The sequence below is a fragment of the Corvus hawaiiensis genome, chromosome 17 (assembly GCF_020740725.1).
Source record: "Corvus hawaiiensis isolate bCorHaw1 chromosome 17, bCorHaw1.pri.cur, whole genome shotgun sequence".
Classification (NCBI taxonomy): domain Eukaryota; kingdom Metazoa; phylum Chordata; class Aves; order Passeriformes; family Corvidae; genus Corvus; species Corvus hawaiiensis.
This window is the reverse complement of record NC_063229.1, coordinates 14,239,421-14,257,677: the sequence shown is the minus strand read 5'-3', so window position 1 is coordinate 14,257,677 and position 18,257 is coordinate 14,239,421. Positions and strand designations below refer to the sequence as shown.

The window sequence follows — 18,257 nt, the reverse complement described above, 5'->3', positions numbered from 1 at the left end:
ACTCCATGGGAACTCATCCTGGGCTCCCTCATTCCCAGGAACGGCAGGAAAGGGTCAAAGTATTCTACTCATTAGGGCTTCCAGCAGAAGTGACTGTGGAAAAATTTGGGGGAAAGCTCTTTAAATTATAATTAACCCTGGAAGAAATTGCCTGAGCATACAGAGCTTCCATTCCAGCAGAATCCTCTGCTTCAGCCTCTCCTCTGGAATTCTGCCCTGCTGTTTATAACAAAGGCCCAACAACAGGCTGGGCTTTACTGTATGTGGGTTTTATTCTTATTTAAGCATTTGCCTTCTCATTTTTCTGGAGGTTTCTCCCTTTCTTTATCATTCTGGCAGTTCTATCAAACCTCTCTTTCCCTCCACTCTCTCTTCAAGGTGTGGCTGGTTGATTAAGGCGTTCTATGAGGAATTTAAATAAGTTTAGCTGCTCCAGAACAAATTAAACATAAAATATAAATTACATCTATTCCCACACAAACAGTCAAGGTGATAAGAATTGCTTAATGGAGCTGGCAGTTATATTGATCTCTTCTCTCTTCAAGGCAGGGACTTATGGTTTAATCGGATCTCCAGATGCTTCCACCATCACTTACTTTGCCAAAAAAAAAAGGAGAAAGAGAGAGGATTAATATCAAGAAGAAAACAACAAGGGCTTTGCTTCACAAGATAAATAAAAATCAATTTTTGTTTGTTAACAAACCTGTTCAGTGTTGCGAGGTAACAAATCCTGGAGACACTTGAGGACAGTGTTTACAAGACATACAGTGGTAGCCTTTTAAAGGCAATTAAAATCATTTTCTGTGAACTGTGAAGTCTTTTGAGATAATTGCCTTGTGCAGATAATTACAATGTGAATTTTTTTTCATTAGGTTTTGCTAGACAGAAGTTTTTTTCCTCTCTCTTTCTCTCCTTTGATGGTGTAAGAAATTTCCAGGTGTTTTAGGAGCTGTCTCAGGGAAGGGTGGTTTGTTTACAGAATAGGGAGCAAACATGGAAAACCATTGCATGACTGAGAATGGAGGGAAAAGTCAAGAGGGAAACAAATTCCCAGCAGCAAAATTCTTCTGAGCACCGTCCCCATTAGAGATTTGTGTTGCCAATGCTCCCAGCAGGCTCCACATAACACCACAGCTTTGGTTTTGTGGGTGCCTCTACTGCACTGACAGCTCCTTGCAATGCATCTACCTTTACACTTTAAAAAGAAACTAAAGAATTAACTTATTATCAGCACATTCAAATCTCAATGCATCTATCAGAAATTTTAACAAAAGCCAGAGTTCATACTTCACCCATTTAGTGGAGGTTGAAGTGCTCTGCTGCAAATCCAGCAGCCCTTCGTGGATCACATCACATTCTGCAGGTCCCCCAGAGCAGGACTCCGCTGGTCTCTTGTAAGAATTGCTCTGTATGACTCTGCTCAGCAGGTAGATTATCTGGATAATAAGAGGCAGCAGAGAAAAAATACTTTCCATGTTCATTGCCTTCAATAACAAACACATCAATAGTTGGATTTTACAAGTACAAAGCCACAGTCAATAGGTAAAATAAACCAACATAAAATAACTCCGGTCTTTCTATGATGTTAAACTACTTAACTGCAATTTGGTTTTATGCCCACAATTCTAAACCTGTCAGTGGAAGGAGAATATAATTTTACTCTGGAGGGGTTACTGTAAAACACAACTTTTTTCATTCATATACAAAGCAGCCCAGGACACAGTTTCTGTCCAGCTCAGTTCAAGCCCAAGCAGCACTCGATTGATTCAGCTGAAAATCTCAGACAATGGTCAAAGATAAACCACTGGGTCTTTTCTCAGCATGAGGACGATCCTCATTCATCCTTAAAACTGAGCATTTTAAGAAATATCTTATACAGAGAACAAAAAGTGCTTAGAAAGTTCCAATTAGGATTCAGCTGTGCACATCAGCACTTTTGTTTGCTTGTTTCAACACTCCCAGAGCGGTTCCATCCCAGGTGTGTCTGCAGAACTGCCCCCACTCTCCTATCTCATCTCGAGCTGCCTTTACACCCCAGTCCTATGAACTGTGCCAAAATCCTGAGGCCAAACTTCCTCCTGAGCTCACATTCCCTTTGTTCCGTGTCCGAACACCCACGGAATACAGACATCCCTCCTTCCCTGCCTGCACAATGCCCAGCAATGCCTGGGGCCTGCTGGGTGCCACCACCCCACCAGCTGGGATTTATGGCAATGTCTGGGGTTTTTCACAAACCCACCTTCCTCTTGTCATCAAGGGACACAGCCTCCAGCTCGTAATCCTGCCTCCCGTGGAACACGATGCTGAAGCGCCTCCTCTCAGCGTCCTCACAGCCTTTGACTTGGGAGAAAGGGAACTGCTTCTTAATAATTCCTTTCTCAATGTTAAAAACGATCCTGGTGTTGAAATCCAGCTGCAATAGAAAATTCTTCATCACTTGAGGCCATCTTTGTTGAAAGGCAAAGGCAGCATCCCAGTATTACCACGTGAAGGCATTTAGATAAAAGACCAGAATAAATAGAATTCAAAAATGACATTCCACCATCAAGATACTGCCCAATGTTTGTTTTAGTCACAAGGCAAACAGATATTCCTTGGAAGCTGTGTTTCCACTTCTCTTTTGATGAATATGCATCAATTTATCACTCTGAAATATTACTTCTTTTGAAATTCTCCTTGTCTCACAAAAGCCAGCACAGAAACTTCCCCTTCAGCACAGAATAATGGCAGGACCACCTCAGCAGAGATTGAATTCCTCCCTCCTTCGATCTCTGCCCCAGCACTGAAATGCAGTGAAGGTGTTTGGAACAGTTCTAAGTCAAGAACTTGTTGTGCACACCACACAACCAAATGCCCACACTGTGGCCTTTCCCTCTGTCCTGTCTATGGCAGGAAGCCTTCAAAGCAGAACTTTTCTCGTGATTATCTCTGACTTTTGAAGGCTGCTGGTAATTGGAGGATTGAAATTAAGCTAATCCGGATTCCCAGACTGATAACTTCCACATCTACTACACCTCTCTCCATCTTTCCACTTTATGTCTAAACAAATAATCTTTTCATTCAAAAAGTGGTGAATATTGATGGAATTAAGGAGATTATATTTTGCACAGTTAAGACACAGTAGATAAAAACCACCCTGTAGCATGCATGACTTGGACTTACTCATTATCAAATTTTGTCCAAACTACAAGAAGCTTTAGTGAAATCCAGGAAAAAAAACATGAAATCTTTGTCCCTGACTTCATGGAAGCAGGAAATCACCATCAGGTGTTGTCAACACAAGTTTGCTTTAATATATTTTTATACACTGCACCAAAAGTGAGGATTTTTGAAGGTACCTGCAAAATTCGTTTCTGCCAGCGGTAGTGTTTGTATTTGTAGATAATGAAGTTAAATTGTGACCCAGTTAGCAAATCCTGTGGATCCTGGAAAACAGAACAGAGATCAGCCACACATCCCGCACTGGGATAACGTTTGGCCACCCAAATCCAGCCGTTCTCAGGTGAAATCTCTCTCTGTGAACAGAAACAGCACCGGAGGTTTTGCAGGAGAATTCCACATGGAGATAGATGGAAGCATCCTCCTGACCTTTGTTAATCATGTTAATGAGGATGGGGAGAGAGACTATTCACAAGGGCATGGATTTACAGGACAAGGGAGAATGGCTTCACACTGACGCAGAGCAGGTTTGGATTAAATATGAGAAAGAAATTCTTTACTATGAGGGTGGTGAGGCCCTGGAAAAGAGAAGCTGTGCATTCCCCATCCCTGGAAATGTTCCAGGCCAGGCTGGATGGGAACACTGGAGCAACCTGGGATAGTGGGAGGTGCAGGGAGGTGGAACAAGATGAGCTTTTAGGTCCCTTCCAACACAAACCATCCCATGATTCTGCAATTCTGCCCCACATTTATTAACCCAGTATTTGATGCAGCACTCAGAATAACAACCCTTGTGAGGATTTGAACTCCTTCATCCAGGTAATGCCACCAGTGCAGCTGCAGCATTTCCATGGAATATCCATCACACAGGACATCACCAGCAGCACCAGCCAGTCATACCTGTCCTATCTGGTTATGAACGGGGCTGTCTGTGATTCCCAGGCTGTGGTTGTATCCTTGACAGCAATCCAGACACGCTCCTCATCTCAGCAGGGCTTTCCAGAACCTCTGACTATATTACAAAATAGATCAAAGGAGTGGCCTTACCTTTTCAGCATACACCTCCTTCTGTGCCAAATGCAGAGCTCCTTCAATGCTCACTTCTTTATTTTTCACCATATTCATAATTTTGAGGATTTTTTCCTGGCTTAACTGGCAAAAAAAAAAAAAAAAAAAAAGTCAATCAAATGTTTTTGGAGACTGGTTTTTCATCTGGCTGTGGAGGATACAGAGTGCTCGTGACACAGCCACGGTAGGTGCCGTAAAATTACAATTTCATTCATATTTTATGTCCTACTGACAACCTGCCCAGCAAATATAATCGCCCTTTGAAACGTGGTGAAAGTCTACAAGATATCAAATATACAGGGGTTTTTACAACTTTAGAAGATGTGGTGGTAATATCTGGAGATAGAACTGCCAGGGGAAACCTTTCTGAGTTAGAAACCCTGGCAAGAAGTGAAAACATCAATTTTGCATGGGAGCCTGTCTAATTCTGAGTGTAAAGTCCTGCATACAAGACAACATGAAAGAAAAATCAGGAGCATTTGAAATTTTCCGGGTGAAGAGGAGGCAAACTGCTGTTGGTAGGAGGAGGTGCAGCTGCCAGGGGGACTTAGTGAAGCACATTAAAAGCCAGCGTTGCACTTCCCCTTTCTCTCCCCAAAAACAGGAGGTTGAACTGCCAGTAAACTCAGACACAAATGTCTGTCACTCCCGAGTGCAGCAGGTGTGGCTGCAGTGGCAAACAGGAATCGAGCAAAGCAGAAAGGCGAGGGGAGGCACCAGGGATGCAGAGCTGCAGCTGTCACAGCACTGGCAAGGCACAGCCACGGGCTTTGCAGAGCAATAAACAACTTCCTTTGAGACAGACCACAGAGTCCCCGCGTGTGACATCCATCCCTCAACAGCAGCAGAGCTGGGAATCCGGGAGGAGCCTGGAGGTTTTACAGGCAGAGCTCAGGAAGTTGGAATTTTTTTATCCAAACTCCGTTAGCTCCAAGATCCAGCGTTCCCTGTGCCCTGAGAATGGCTTCACCACCGGGACAGATCTGCCAGAGGGAAATCTTGCTTTGCAAGCATTCTTTTCAAACTCTCCAGGTGGATATCCAGGTGCAGAGCCCAGCCCAGGCTGTGCAGGAGCGAGGGAAGGGCAGGAGGGTTGGGAAGGGGCCTCTCCTGCAGCTGGAGATGCTGAGGACCTGCCCAGCTTTTCCTACACCCACCACTCTCCACAGAGAGAGCAGCTCCTCTGCTGAACACCCCAGCAATGCAGCACAAGGCCCTCTCAGAGTCACACAGGATCACTGAGGCTGGAAAAAATCTTCCCAACCCTTGTGTCCAACCTGTGATTGATCCCCACCACGCCCAGTCCTTCCTTGGACACCCCAACCCCCCGGACACCTGGCACAGCTGATGTGCCCCATAAAAACAACCAGTCCCACCACAGAGGTCCAGCAAACCCACAGATTCCCCTTTTCCCAAGCCACACTACACCCAACACTCATTATTTTACCAAATTTCTGACATCTCAGCCAGTTTCTGGGGGACACCCACTCTGCACGTTTTTACAGCCTCCAAATAAAACTGACAGCAAAAGAAATATTTCGTTTTTAAAGCCCTGGAATTTTCAATGCTAATATAAAGGTAACTTATGGCACAGCTCCCAGCTGCAAGCAGAAATGGGAACAGTGAGGAAAGGGGGAAAGCAGCCTGATAATTCATTCACAGAAGGTTCCTACAATGACCTCCCCACTCGCTGCTGGAATTTTAAATGGCCACATATTCACACCTCACATGCACTGGGCAGGATTGGATCTTAACAAGACAATTCCCCACCGAACAGGCTCTGTGTGAGTAAACAAGAATATGGATATACCTGAATTGAAAAACACAGTTACCCTAAGGCTAAGCTCTGCCAGCTCCAAACTGCAAGATCCTATTTATTCAGGATAGCAGCTCCTGAGATGAAGTTGGAAAGTATTTTTGCCTGTTAGGCCTTTTTATATGGAGAAAGGTTCAAAGACTTTTTGCAGCATGATGACAATTTTAATTTCATTTTTTCAAATTTAATTTTTTAAGTTTTTTTTCTTAAAAATAAAAAATTGCAGAAAGGGAGACATTCAACTTAATATTCAACTCTTCCTCCTTCTTACCTTCACCAAAGTCTCTTTTAGACTCAAATGAATTTCTGCCCAAGACATGAAAGCAACAGGGAAAATGTCTTAATTTGCTTAATAATGGATGAGGAAAAAGGTGTTTACAAAAGAGAAACAAATCATTCTGTGTATTTAAATTCAGGAAGGTTTGTTAGGAAGTCAGACTGACAGAGAATCCATTCCCAAGAAGCACACAAAAGGCACTGCTTGGGGCAGGTTGTTTTTAACAGCACCTTGTTGTTTTCACCTCTCTTAACTCTCTGCACATCTGTAAGCAGGAGGGGAACATTTCCAAAGCCAAGAGAGGCAAAAAAGGGCATTTTTCAGCTCATGAGAACTGTCAGAATTATTTGTCAGAAACCTGTCTGGCTCACTTAGGTTGTTGACAGTCACATGTTTCATGGTATTTTTACTTGCAAACAAGACTCCAGTACCAGATCCTGACCTTTATCACTTTGTACCTCGGGGGCTTTTCTCTCAGCATGACAGAATTTTTGTAATGTGTTTGTTTTGGTTATATTTTTCTTAAAAAGAAGCAAAATTTGTCATATTATCCACCAAAATGCCACTAAGCCAGTCTGTGTTACACTGCCTAATAAAATGTGACTGGAGCAACCAAACTGAATGTTTTATACAAGACTGAATAACAAAACTTAGAAAAAAATTAAATTCTTCCATTATAAAGCCAGCACTTTAAGGAAATACATGAGATTGTGTTAATAATGCACTCACTCACCTGCCAGGTTAATGCAGCTTGTTTAAAACAGATTAAATTTTCATCACCCACCCCAAATTCAGTAGAGCCACACAAGTGATTTGAGAGAATTCACAATTGAAGGAAGAGCATGGGGCTCCAGACATTCTCTGGAAGGAGAGGCTTTTACATTTTTGGCCTGGTACAAAATGTGTTTCGTGGGGAGAGAGGAGATTTCTGGCTCATTCTGGGGCAGCTGCCAACGCTGCCCTGCACATGACCCCTCCCAGGCCTTCCTGCCTCTCCCCATCTCCCCAGCACAGGCTCACAGGAGGCCCTAAAAGGACCCTCTAGAGGGTTTTGCATGGAGTCTCCACACTGTGGAAATATAGGAAAAATAGGATTCAGGTAGGATGGTCCAGGGAATAAGAAGAAGCTGAGCAAAAGCCACATCACCCGAGTCACTCTTGAGCAGGGCAGAGGGAAGCACACAGGACGTGGGGCACTGCTCAAGGATACAAGGCCAAATGTGTTCCTCTGCTCTTCTTCCTGACTCTCACCCTGCAATAAACACTGGCTCACTCCCCCAGAGGGTCACAGGATGGCTCTGACTCCTGTGCAGCCACCTGAGCTCCCTGGGCTTCTCCAGGGGACAATCCACCCCTGCAGACCTGTCTTGTTACCTGAGAACCCTTTCCCTGCACTGCCTGCAGAAGAATTGGAGCTATGTGGCTTTTGCTCAGCTTCTTCTTATTCCTTGGACCATCCTACCTGAATCCTAACAATATGACAGCAATCCAATGCAAAAATGCTCCTGGGATCTGTGCACACGCATCCATGGAGACACAGAGCAGGACATGGGGCTCCACAGCCCCACACATAACCACAGCTGTCACAAACACCGGCATGACTGGGTGAGACATCATTTCAGGCTCACCCAGGAGGAGATCACAGCTCATCTGCCCCCAGCTCTATCATTTCCTGAGACAACAAAGCCCAGTCATACAGAAATCCTGCTCCCTGCACCAAAGAGGAGCAAATTTGATGCAGTTCTAGTCAAGCTTTTCACTGTTAAGCATTCCTTACACTTGTCCCGATTAAAGATTAAACATCCTCATCTGCTCCCTGCAAGGAGCAAGAGACAGCAGCTCCTGGGTGTGCAGGATCCAGAGGGAAGGTGGGACTGGGAGGGCTTGTTCCAAATCCTCTGCCCTCCACAGCAGCATCTCCCTCCTGGCACTTCCATGCTCCAAGGATAAGGGGCTCAGCCCAAGAGGAAAGGATCAGGTAAGGGTTAATTGTGGCTTTACAGAACTCTCATTAATTTGGGGGCATAAATCTGACTGAACTTCACTCTGCCTGCATGTTGAACGTGTCATTTAAGTGATTTTAAAACCAGACACAATCTGGATTGCCTTAAAGCTCCAGCTTGGTGTTATCAACTTCCATCTCCTAATTTATTCACTTCCACCAAGTTTGAACTTGGCCCAAAACGTGCTGAGTGCTCCCATACATTTCCAAGGGGATGGTTGTCTCCTAGGACTGGGGTATCTGAAAGGCCTTCACTTTTAATTTACGTGAAATATCAATCCAGGTGACTGATGTGGTGTTTTTGTGTGGCAATACCATCTTTTGTAGCCAGACCTAGAGACAGACCAATATTATTTGTCAAACAGAGCTGCTATTCATCAAATAAATTATCCATCTGTAATAATGTTTTGCATTATTTCTTCAGATCCATATCTGGCTGAATAGTATCTGTCAACATTTATTCAAAGAAGAAGGTATTCATCAAACAGGAGCTTGATTTCCTTGAAAATACTGCAAATTCTGCCACTTCCAGAAGGAGCTGGAGGAGCCCAAAGATATTTTATTGTAATTTATTTCTTATTGGTATAAAGGTATGGAGTGATTGTTTATAACATAAAAAATCTCAAAGAACTATTCTCAAAAAATATGAAGATATAAACTGGTGCCCAGTGACATGTCCATAGCACAGCTACAATACCAACAATTTTAACTATTCTCAGTACTGAAAACATCACCATATTGAGGAACCTCAAAGCCTTGACATTTCTTAAAATTCCCCTCTGAAAAACTGACACTTTCTAGGTCTCACATGAGGCAAACACTTCAGATTTTCCCTCAGTTACCAGCATGGACCCTCCTGCTCCAACAGCTCTGAGAACTCGTCAGGAAATGGCACTTGGAAAGTAATTGCACTGTGGAAACTCAGGATAAATTGAGTGGTGCTGCTTGCACAGGAGACTGACTTTGTTCTGTTCACAGTTTCATCAGTGATCTGTTCAAGGACTGGAGATTATGTTCATTAAATTTGCAGATTTTGACGGGCAGGTGGAAAGAACAGCGAGGGGGCTTCAAATTCCAAACAACTTTGACAAATGAGAGCAGCAATAATCTATAATTCAGCAAGCAGGTGGGGAAAAAAAATCAGGATGTTCAGCAGGAACTGCCAGCTTCACAGGCACTGGCTGAAGAACACATTTTTTTGCAGAAAAAGCCCAGAAGTTTGAGCAGCTTGCACAACGACAGCAGTTCCCAACACGGTGCTGCTGCAATAAAAGGGAATTTCCCTCGGGGAGATTCCAGGCAGCAGCAAAACACAGAGTGCTCAGCACTGAGGAAGGATTCTGCTGGAACAGGGCAGGACGTTTTCCATGCCTCCAGAAAAGAGTTGGAGGAGTCCAGCTCAGGACAATGAGAGCAATCAGAGCTTTGGGAAAACGGGATTTACAAGGGAAGGGAGGAAGGACTGGGATTTCAGAGCCTGGGGAAGGCTGGGGCAGGTTCATAAACAGCTGCTGCCAAAAGGGAAGGAGCAGGCGGCTCCCTGTGTGGTGGGGTAAGGAGAAATACGGGATAAATTACAGCAAAAGAGGTTCTGCTGAGATGTTTGGAAAATACAAGGATAACGCTGAGCCATCCAGGGAAAATTATGGAGTCTCCCACCACTAAACATCCTTAAGAAGAATTTAACAAATGCTTGTGCCATATCTAACCTGCTCCTTGTTGGACCCGCATTTTGCACACTCGTTTTGCACTTTGATTCAGTCCAAGCCTGCAAAGAACAGAAGGTTTCACTGCTTTTCCAGGGGAAAGAGGCAGTCAGAGATTTAAAAATTTTGGAAAACTCCATCCAGCCTATGAGCTTTTATTTCCAAGGCAGAGATGCTCCCTGGAAATCTCTCCTTCAGGGACCATGTGCTGCTTTATCAGAACCAGCCTCAGCATCACCACAGTCTGTGGCCTGAATATTTTAAATTAGACTTGATTTCAAAACAGTATTTAAGTGCAAACTTACCCAGTAATTTCTTGGTGTACTGAGGTATAATTTAAATGCTCTGCTACAAAATGGACTGAAATAGAATAAAGAAGGTGGCTCATACAGGAGCATTTCAGTTTGCTACTAAAATAATAACATTCTATGCCTTTAGCTACGGTAATTAAAATAACCCACAGTGATAAGAAGTATCAAGGATTATCATATTTGCTTATTAACATGATAGTCAAATTAATCTTGTGAAGAAACAAAAAGATTGCTGGGCTACTTAACAGCAACATCTAATTATTTTGGAGAAAAACATGCATCCTTCTGCTCACAGGCTCACAATCTCATCTTGTGCCCCCATGCCTTGTAACAGAAAGATTCATATCAAGCACGAACCAGGCTGCTAAAATTATTAAATGCTGAACAAGAGATTTCATTATGCTGGAGGTTTATTAAATCACATTAACACCTGCTAAGCAAAGGTATGAAGTGCAACAGAGAAAGCAGCACTGATTTCACACACATTTAACTGAGGATCCAGGGTCTCCATGAGTTTCACATTAATTAGCTGGAACATTTAATGAACAAACTCTTAAATTACGTTCTAATCAAAATACAGACTAAGAGCTTACAAAACAAACCCCCAACGAGCATCCATCTGCTGGTGCAACATTTCTGACCTGATTTCTCCTTTCCCCAGGATTCTGGTTTGCTAATAAATCATCCTAGCAAAATATTGAGGTAAATTTCTCCTTACCCATCTCCTCCTAAACTCCAACAGATTTAGCAGGATATGATCCTTGTCTGTATAATGGTTTTGTTCTGTTCTGACTACCTGCCTATAAAAATACACCACATTTTCCAAACAGGGGCAGATTCCTCAGGATCAGCTACCTGGACATCAATTTAAGCTGGGCCCTAAAGTCAGAAGATAATTTCTGTTCAAAAAAAGGCTTGAGAATATTCACTGCGCTCCCAGTTTCAGGAATATGGGCAATATTGAGAATTAAACAAGACACGTGGAGCTCCAAATGCCTCAAGAGCAAGAAATTTAACAGCAAGGCTTCACCTTTGTCTGGGTGATGAGGAAGACATCTCAGGATGTGCTTCATCCCTGTCCCTCAGGCTACCAGAGCTGCTGCCAAGGCTGGGGGCACCTTCATGAATACACATATCAGAAAATATGGAATCATTTGGCCTCATTTAAATGGAATTGATCCCTTGGTAAGTATACAGTAAAAATCCACTTTAAGCTACCTCAGAGAAAACCAGTGAAATTTTAAAAAATGGGGGAAAAAATGAATCACCTAGGAGAGGTGGCCTTTAAGAAAAAGTCTAATGAAAACTGTAGGGGAAATCCATGGGGATAAAGTACTTTAAAGCAGCTGATTAAAGTAAAGCAGGGTGGAAAAGCGAAAGGTCTGGCAGCCATTCCACCTTGCACCATGATCTTATCAGCTCTCAGAAGACTCAGATGAAAAGCCCCAGAAAGACATATAGTCAACTTTTAAAAGGAGTTCACAAGAAGTTTAAAACACATTTTTTCTCAGGCACAGTTTCTCTGTGTGGGCATTTTGGTGCTCGTACAAGCTGAGCTTTGTGCATGTGCTTCACTGCAGGGCTGGGGGAGTGAAAGTCAGTGAAAAGTGACACCATCTGGTCGTGGTTTCCTGTTTGCTGGTTCTCATTCATGTAAAGCCCTTTCTGGTAGCAAACATTTGGTTGTTTCCACATCTGTGCTGCCCCCGACCTGCCCAGCAGTGCAAGAGGGAAGATGAGAGATTCATAAGCTGCCACTCATGCCTGTGTGTCTGTGCCAAGCCATAAACACATGAGCCACGGGCAGCAGGGAAAGGGAAAACCCTTCCAGGGCTGGGTTTGTGCTTTTCCAGCCCCTCTGGCATCAACAGCTTCTCCAAAGAGACCCCAGCACCACCAGAGCCTGGCTTAGCAAATCTCTCATATTTGAGGAACAAGGGGAACCATGAAAACTGGGCTGGACCTCCCCAGCCCTCGCACTTTGCCAGGCAGGAGCAGTGCCAGATAAGGTGCTATTACTTGAGGTGAAGCAATTATTAACTGTCAAGCTCAAGAATTCAGTCTTTGGATCACCTGTCAGTGCCCTGCTCGAAAACCTTGCCAGGCCCAGGGGGCTGGTGCTGTGTGGAGGTAACCAGAGGCAGCCCCTGCCCTCTTCCCCCTGTGACAATCCAAAGACCAATAAATAGGTCTTCCTCCTCATCTGTGTAATTGCTCTGGGGTTTTCCAGAGCCTGGCCTAGCAAATCTCTCATATTTGAGGAACAAGGGGAACCATGCAAACAGGGCTGGATCCTCCCCAGCCCTCCCACTTTGCCAGCCAGGAGAACTCAGAGCCTGCACACAACACAATCCTTCTTTTCCCTAAGTGCTCTTTTCCCTCTGCCAATCCCATCAGCTGTCCCAGTCACAGAGGAGCTTCCCACTGCTCAATTCTCCAGGTAACAGACTTCCAAATATGCAAATATTGAAACAAGCAGGGGGCTACAAGTCTCTGTGTGTGGCAGGCACTCAGACAAATCCACAGTGCTGCAAGCTGATGTATATTCAGTTCTGGCATATCAATCACCTCAGATTCCAGTAGGATTATCAAAAGACTGCTTTTGCCTATAATATAAAGCGCTTTTTCTCCCCTCCAATTACCTTATGGAAATTTTTAGCACAGATAATATACAGTGTTAATAAATCCTCTCTAGCATGGCAAGAGAAAGACTGATTTTCTCTCCTTGTATCAGGAAAACTTCGCATGTTTCAACTTTCTCAAGAATAAAGTACAGAAAAATATTGTCTCCTACACATCTTCTGCAAACACTCTCTGATATATGAGACCAGTCTGAGCTCATATCACGTAATAGTCCATTACATCAAACAACCTACTGCAAATTCCTTGCCAATAAAGCACAAAGTCATTCCCAGTTTCTGATAAACCATCTCCAGCTACGCACAACAAGCAGCACTTCCACACAAGCCATAACACTTTCTGCCTTTACCTGTGAAAAAGTGTCTGGTGTTCTTGTATTATCCATGTCTGGGGAAATTCTGTTTGTTTCATCAGTATCCTACAGGGCTGCAAAGTGCAGTTTATTCATGAATCACACCTGCTTCTTTCTCCACAGCATGCTGCTCGCTCTCTCTCTGCCTCTCTGTCTCTTATGAAATCTTGCAGCCAATGGCTTTTATTAAGTGCTACTTCCTTTTATGCTGAGAACTGAAAGAAACAATAATGATGCTTTTCTTCCTTATGGCAGCTCTGTGAAAAGACAAAAAAAAAAGTAGAAGTTATTTGTTTGCTTTTCCTGAACTGATATTTATGTTCCAGTGACTTCCTGAAATCACCAAGCCCAGACTGCTGAAATTATGATTTATTACTATTTATTATGATTTATTACATTGCATCTGTCTGAACACCCAGCATATGTTAGTTACCCAAATAAAGTCCATGCTAAATGTAAGAAAGTTTGCCTGAGGAGCTACAAACACAGTGCCCAGTTTTCCCAGCAGTGCTTTTATGCACAGCAGCAATTTTTAACACATCTCCAAACTCCAGCATGAATATCTGCATATTGGACAGGAGCACCAAGGCACCCGCAGCTTCATGCACAAGACTCCTCCAAAGACAAAAAACATTTTAAACTTTTTCTTTGCTGTCTGTACAGGGAAGAGAATTGTGAATCGGAGAGGAAATTACCAGCAAAGCACTCCTGAAATCAAACCCCAGCCCTGACAAAAATTGTTCAGCAGCTACAGGGAAAACACACCTTGGCTTCCCCACCTTTATATAGTGACTCCTGCAACATCACAAACCCACATCAAAATCAATCTGGAGATTGAAAGTTCTGGAAACACGCACAGCTGGAAGATGAACTCTTCATATTCTGAAATTTCTTCTCCTCCAAGCAGAGGGGAAAATCAGAAGCTCTGAAACGTCACCTACAAAGCAGAGTTTTTAAGAAGCAACAGGAATTGAAAACATTTGGGGTTGATGACAAGTCTCCTTCCTCTGCTGCTCTAAAAGCAGCTTTTTAATAGCAACAACACAGGAAGTTGAGGAGGCCAGGGCAGAGCAGGTGCCACTGGATCACTCTGAGCCCAGGGTGGGCTCTGGCTCAGCCCCCACACCCACAGGTACAAATCCCACCCATCAGTGCCAGAGCTCTGGAGTGAGAAGTGGGAGAGAAAGGATTGGGAATGAACTCTCCCAGATCACTTGAGGCACTGGAAACTAAATGGGAGGTCAATATATGCTAATATAAACAGGGTTTAATCAGTTGAACTGATTAAAAGTCTTTGAAGGAGTGTTAGCTTAACACAGCCTCATGTAACAGGGCTTGACTAAATCCAGGTCTTCTAAAAAAAAATTTAATAAAAGATTGTCTTTCAATGCCCTCGGTTCTGACTGCTCTATGTCCAGTGTGACAGATGGAAATTTTTCACTAAACTGGAAAAAGAAATAATGGGAAATGTGTTTCTTTGACAGCTATCTGAAGCCATTTGCTTAAAATACAATAGCAACTAATTCACTCAGAATCGCATTTCTAGTGCTGGCCTATTCCTCCTAAGAATCCTCAGCCCTTGAGGAACTACGATTTTCTTTTTAAATGAAAGAATCCCAAGGAACTTCTCTTTATAACATGATTATAGCAGCACAGAACGTTTCAGAGTGGGGAAATGACAGGTTCCTTTCACAAAGGCTCTGCAGAGATATGAGATGATCTTTTCCCCTCCGCTGCCTGGAGAGCAGCATGTTCTGCAAGGCTACAGAGTCTGGGAGAAAGCAGTTAATCAGAATAGAGCTCAATTGCTACTCTTGGAGCAAACATTTCCAATTAATCTGAAGCCGTTAATTACACCTTCCTTTAACAAAGGCTCTGGTGTAATTTCCCTTTTTTTTGATCTCAGTGAATCGATTCCAACATGTGCCAGAATCATGAGCTGCGGCAAACACACGGGAAAATTCCCTGCTGGAATAAACCACCCTCCAGTGGAGATGACAATTGTGGGGAAAAGGGCTTGGAATCAACATGGAAGAACAGGAACTCTTTGGGCACTGTCTGAACAATGCTCAAGGTAAATGTTTCGGAGCAGCAGTGCAAGTTTTGCTGCAGAAAAAACATCAACAATGCTGTTAAGCCTGGCCTTGGGCACTTCCAGGGATCCAGGGGCAGCCCCAGCTGCTCTGGGCACCCTGTGCCAGGGCCTCATCACCCCGCAGGGAACAATTCCTTCCCAATATCCCATCCAGCCCTGCCCTCGGGCAGTTTGAAGCCATTCCCCCTCATCCTGGCACTCAATCCCTTATAAAGGGTCTCTCTCCATCTTTCCTGCAGCTCCTTCAGGCACTGCAAGGCCACAGTGAGGTCACCCCAAAGCTTATCCAGGCTGAACAATCCCAATTCTCTCCTTAAACCTTATGGGGTTTTTAGGCTAAAAAGACTGGATTCTCTCAGATTTACTCACAGAGATTCTGAACACCTTTTCCCAAACTTCCTTCCAGGCACAGGGCGTGAACATCCATTCCAGCCTCCTGGTTTCTGATATCTCACAGCCCTGGGAGTGACTTCACAGGCCAGAAATCCAATTCTCTGCCTGCTTTCTGAAATTCTAAAGCCCAAAGGGTTTTCCAACAGCATATTGTGGATAACCACATGTGAACTCATTGTTTTGTGCTTTTTGTGGAAGTCAAAAAAAAGAAAACCCCAACCCTATGATCACGATATTTTCAATCAAACTAAATATGTGTTTAATAGGTAAAAGTCTCGTGTTCATTTCATTAAAGAATTTTCCTAAACCTTTCCATACCTAAGCAATAGATGTCATGAAATAAGTTATTTCAGGTTAAAAAAATGAGAGCTGAATTAAATATTCTTTAAATAAATAAATACAGCATGAACTTCCTAGGCACATTTTTGCCTCTCATTCAAGCATGAATGTTCCAGCAGGGCTGGAATGCTCTCACAAAGGATTTCAGAGTTGAAAAACAAAGCCTTTCCCTGAAAACTTGCTTCACCTGAAAATTACTGCCTAAGCCTGTTTTATAAAAGGGCTCTTTCTTTCTTTTTCCTGTTGGAATGGTGCTGAAACAGAGAGGAAGTCAGAGCTCCTTGTGACTTCATGGGGCTTTGACCTCAGCATTCCTCTTCATTTCACATGATGGAGATCCCAACAAGATCTGAACCAAATCCACCCAGACACGTTAGAAAGAAACTCTCTTCCAGGAGGTCTTGCCTTTTCTGTTTCCTCAGTGCTTATCTAGCACAGAAACTGATGGTATTGCAAATTCCAGCTGTTTCCATTTGGCCTAATTTTGGTTCTGCTTTTAAGCAAGGAAAATATTGATGCACAACAGGTTGTGCTACACTGAAGCGGAAGATGCATTAAATGCAAGGGGGGGGGGGAACAAAAGGGGGTTTTATGAGAACAGAAGATGAGTAATTTAAAATTAAAACTTCAGACAAGTGAGTCTGTGAAACTAAATTCAGGTCGAGGGTGACATCTAGTGATGCTCAGCACAAATTCTGCCTATTTTTGCAGCACCCTCACTCATGCAGAAGATTTAAACTTTCACCGTGTTTCACCAGATACACCACAAAAGAAATATTTGTGAGTTTAAATGTGAGTTTAAATTTTTTTTCAGGTAATTTTTGAGCTAATTTTTAAATTAATTCACTATTTTGAATGACTAATGGGAGAACCCATAAAAGGAAAAAAAAATAAAGGTAGGAACTTGGAGGTAGAGAAAATACATCTGCTCATTACAATGGAGAAGTTGGTACACGAGGTCTGATTGATGGAAGTGCTGTTTTTTGGCTTCTTTTCTTATTCTTCCCTTTTTTGTGCAATACATCTGCAAAGCACGGTGGCAGCCTGATACATAAATAAAGCAAATCAGTAATTAGCAACAGAGCTATTATTAATTCCCTTGTGACTTGATAATGCACAAACTACTCAGCTTTTGAATTTTGAACAACAAAAATGTTCCCAGCAGCTTTCTGCCTTTGCCAGTGGTTCATGGTCAGCGTCCAGGAGGGGAAAGGAGCAGCCCACATGTTGCTAAAAATAACAATTCTTCATCAGCCTGAGCAATTTCCTTTGAGCTTCTCACTGTGTGCAACAAACAGCAATAAAGGAAATCATGGAATAACAGAATCCCCTGCGTTGGAAAAAAACTTAAAGCTCATCTCATTCCATGCCCTGCCATGGGCAGGGACACCTTCCACTAGCCCAGGTTGCTCCCAGCCCTGTCCAACCTGGCCTTGGGCAATTCCAGGAAAAACCAAAGCATCACTGCACCAATTCATAGTTTAATTAATTTTTCAACTGCTTAAAACACATTTCATGCAAAAGTCTCACCCTCTGAATCTCCCTGGTGATCCCACCTTGTTAACTCTGATGCTGCACCCCAAAGTCGAGAAGTTAAACCCACATTATTCCAATGCCCAGAGGAAGGGACAGCTCCACAGATCTGCTCCTCTGTGACACAAGGTGGCACCAGACACTGCCTTAATTTCAGGCTATTAAAAGGTGGATCATAAAGCAAAACCTTTGAAGAGTTTGTGGTTTTAACTGAGAGGAGTCAGAAAACCACAGACTCTCCAGTGACTGTGCCCAGGGAGTGGTCCAGGGAATGGCTGGGCACAGCAGGGGCAAGTGGCAAGTGCTGAAAGGTTTGAAATAGCAAGGAATTGGCTGTGGAATCAAAAGGAGAGCTAAAGCAATCCTGAGGGAAGCTGGATCATCTTTTGAAAGCTGGGAAACAGCAGCACCCTTTAATGAGGCACAGAGTGGGTATAGAAACGGGACACTCTGTAGTCCAGAAAGGTCTTTTCCTCCTGGAAAAAGGCAAAGGGATGCCTCTTCTCCCATAACCTCCTTTTGAAACTTCAATCTTTTCATCAATCAAAACAGATAATCCAGTTTTA

At 43.3% G+C, this 18,257-nt stretch overlaps 1 protein-coding gene across 2 annotated transcripts in view; it reads right to left on the bottom strand.

Moving 5' to 3' along the window:
• The window catches only part of LOC125335017 (formin-like protein 17), a 29,431-nt gene extending 15,849 nt beyond the window's left edge, over positions 1 to 13,582 (bottom strand). For both annotated transcript variants that reach the window (XM_048322280.1, XM_048322281.1), the window contains exons 1-5: positions 13,329 to 13,582; positions 4,207 to 4,311; positions 3,339 to 3,425; positions 2,240 to 2,413; positions 1,288 to 1,436 (exon numbers count right to left, since the gene is read on the bottom strand). In XM_048322280.1, coding sequence (XP_048178237.1) covers positions 1,288 to 1,436; positions 2,240 to 2,413; positions 3,339 to 3,425; positions 4,207 to 4,311; positions 13,329 to 13,364 — 551 coding nt within the window. In that variant the 5' untranslated portion in view covers positions 13,365 to 13,582. The remainder of the gene's footprint in view (positions 1 to 1,287; positions 1,437 to 2,239; positions 2,414 to 3,338; positions 3,426 to 4,206; positions 4,312 to 13,328) is intronic.
• Between the last annotated feature and the right edge of the window lie 4,675 nt (positions 13,583 to 18,257).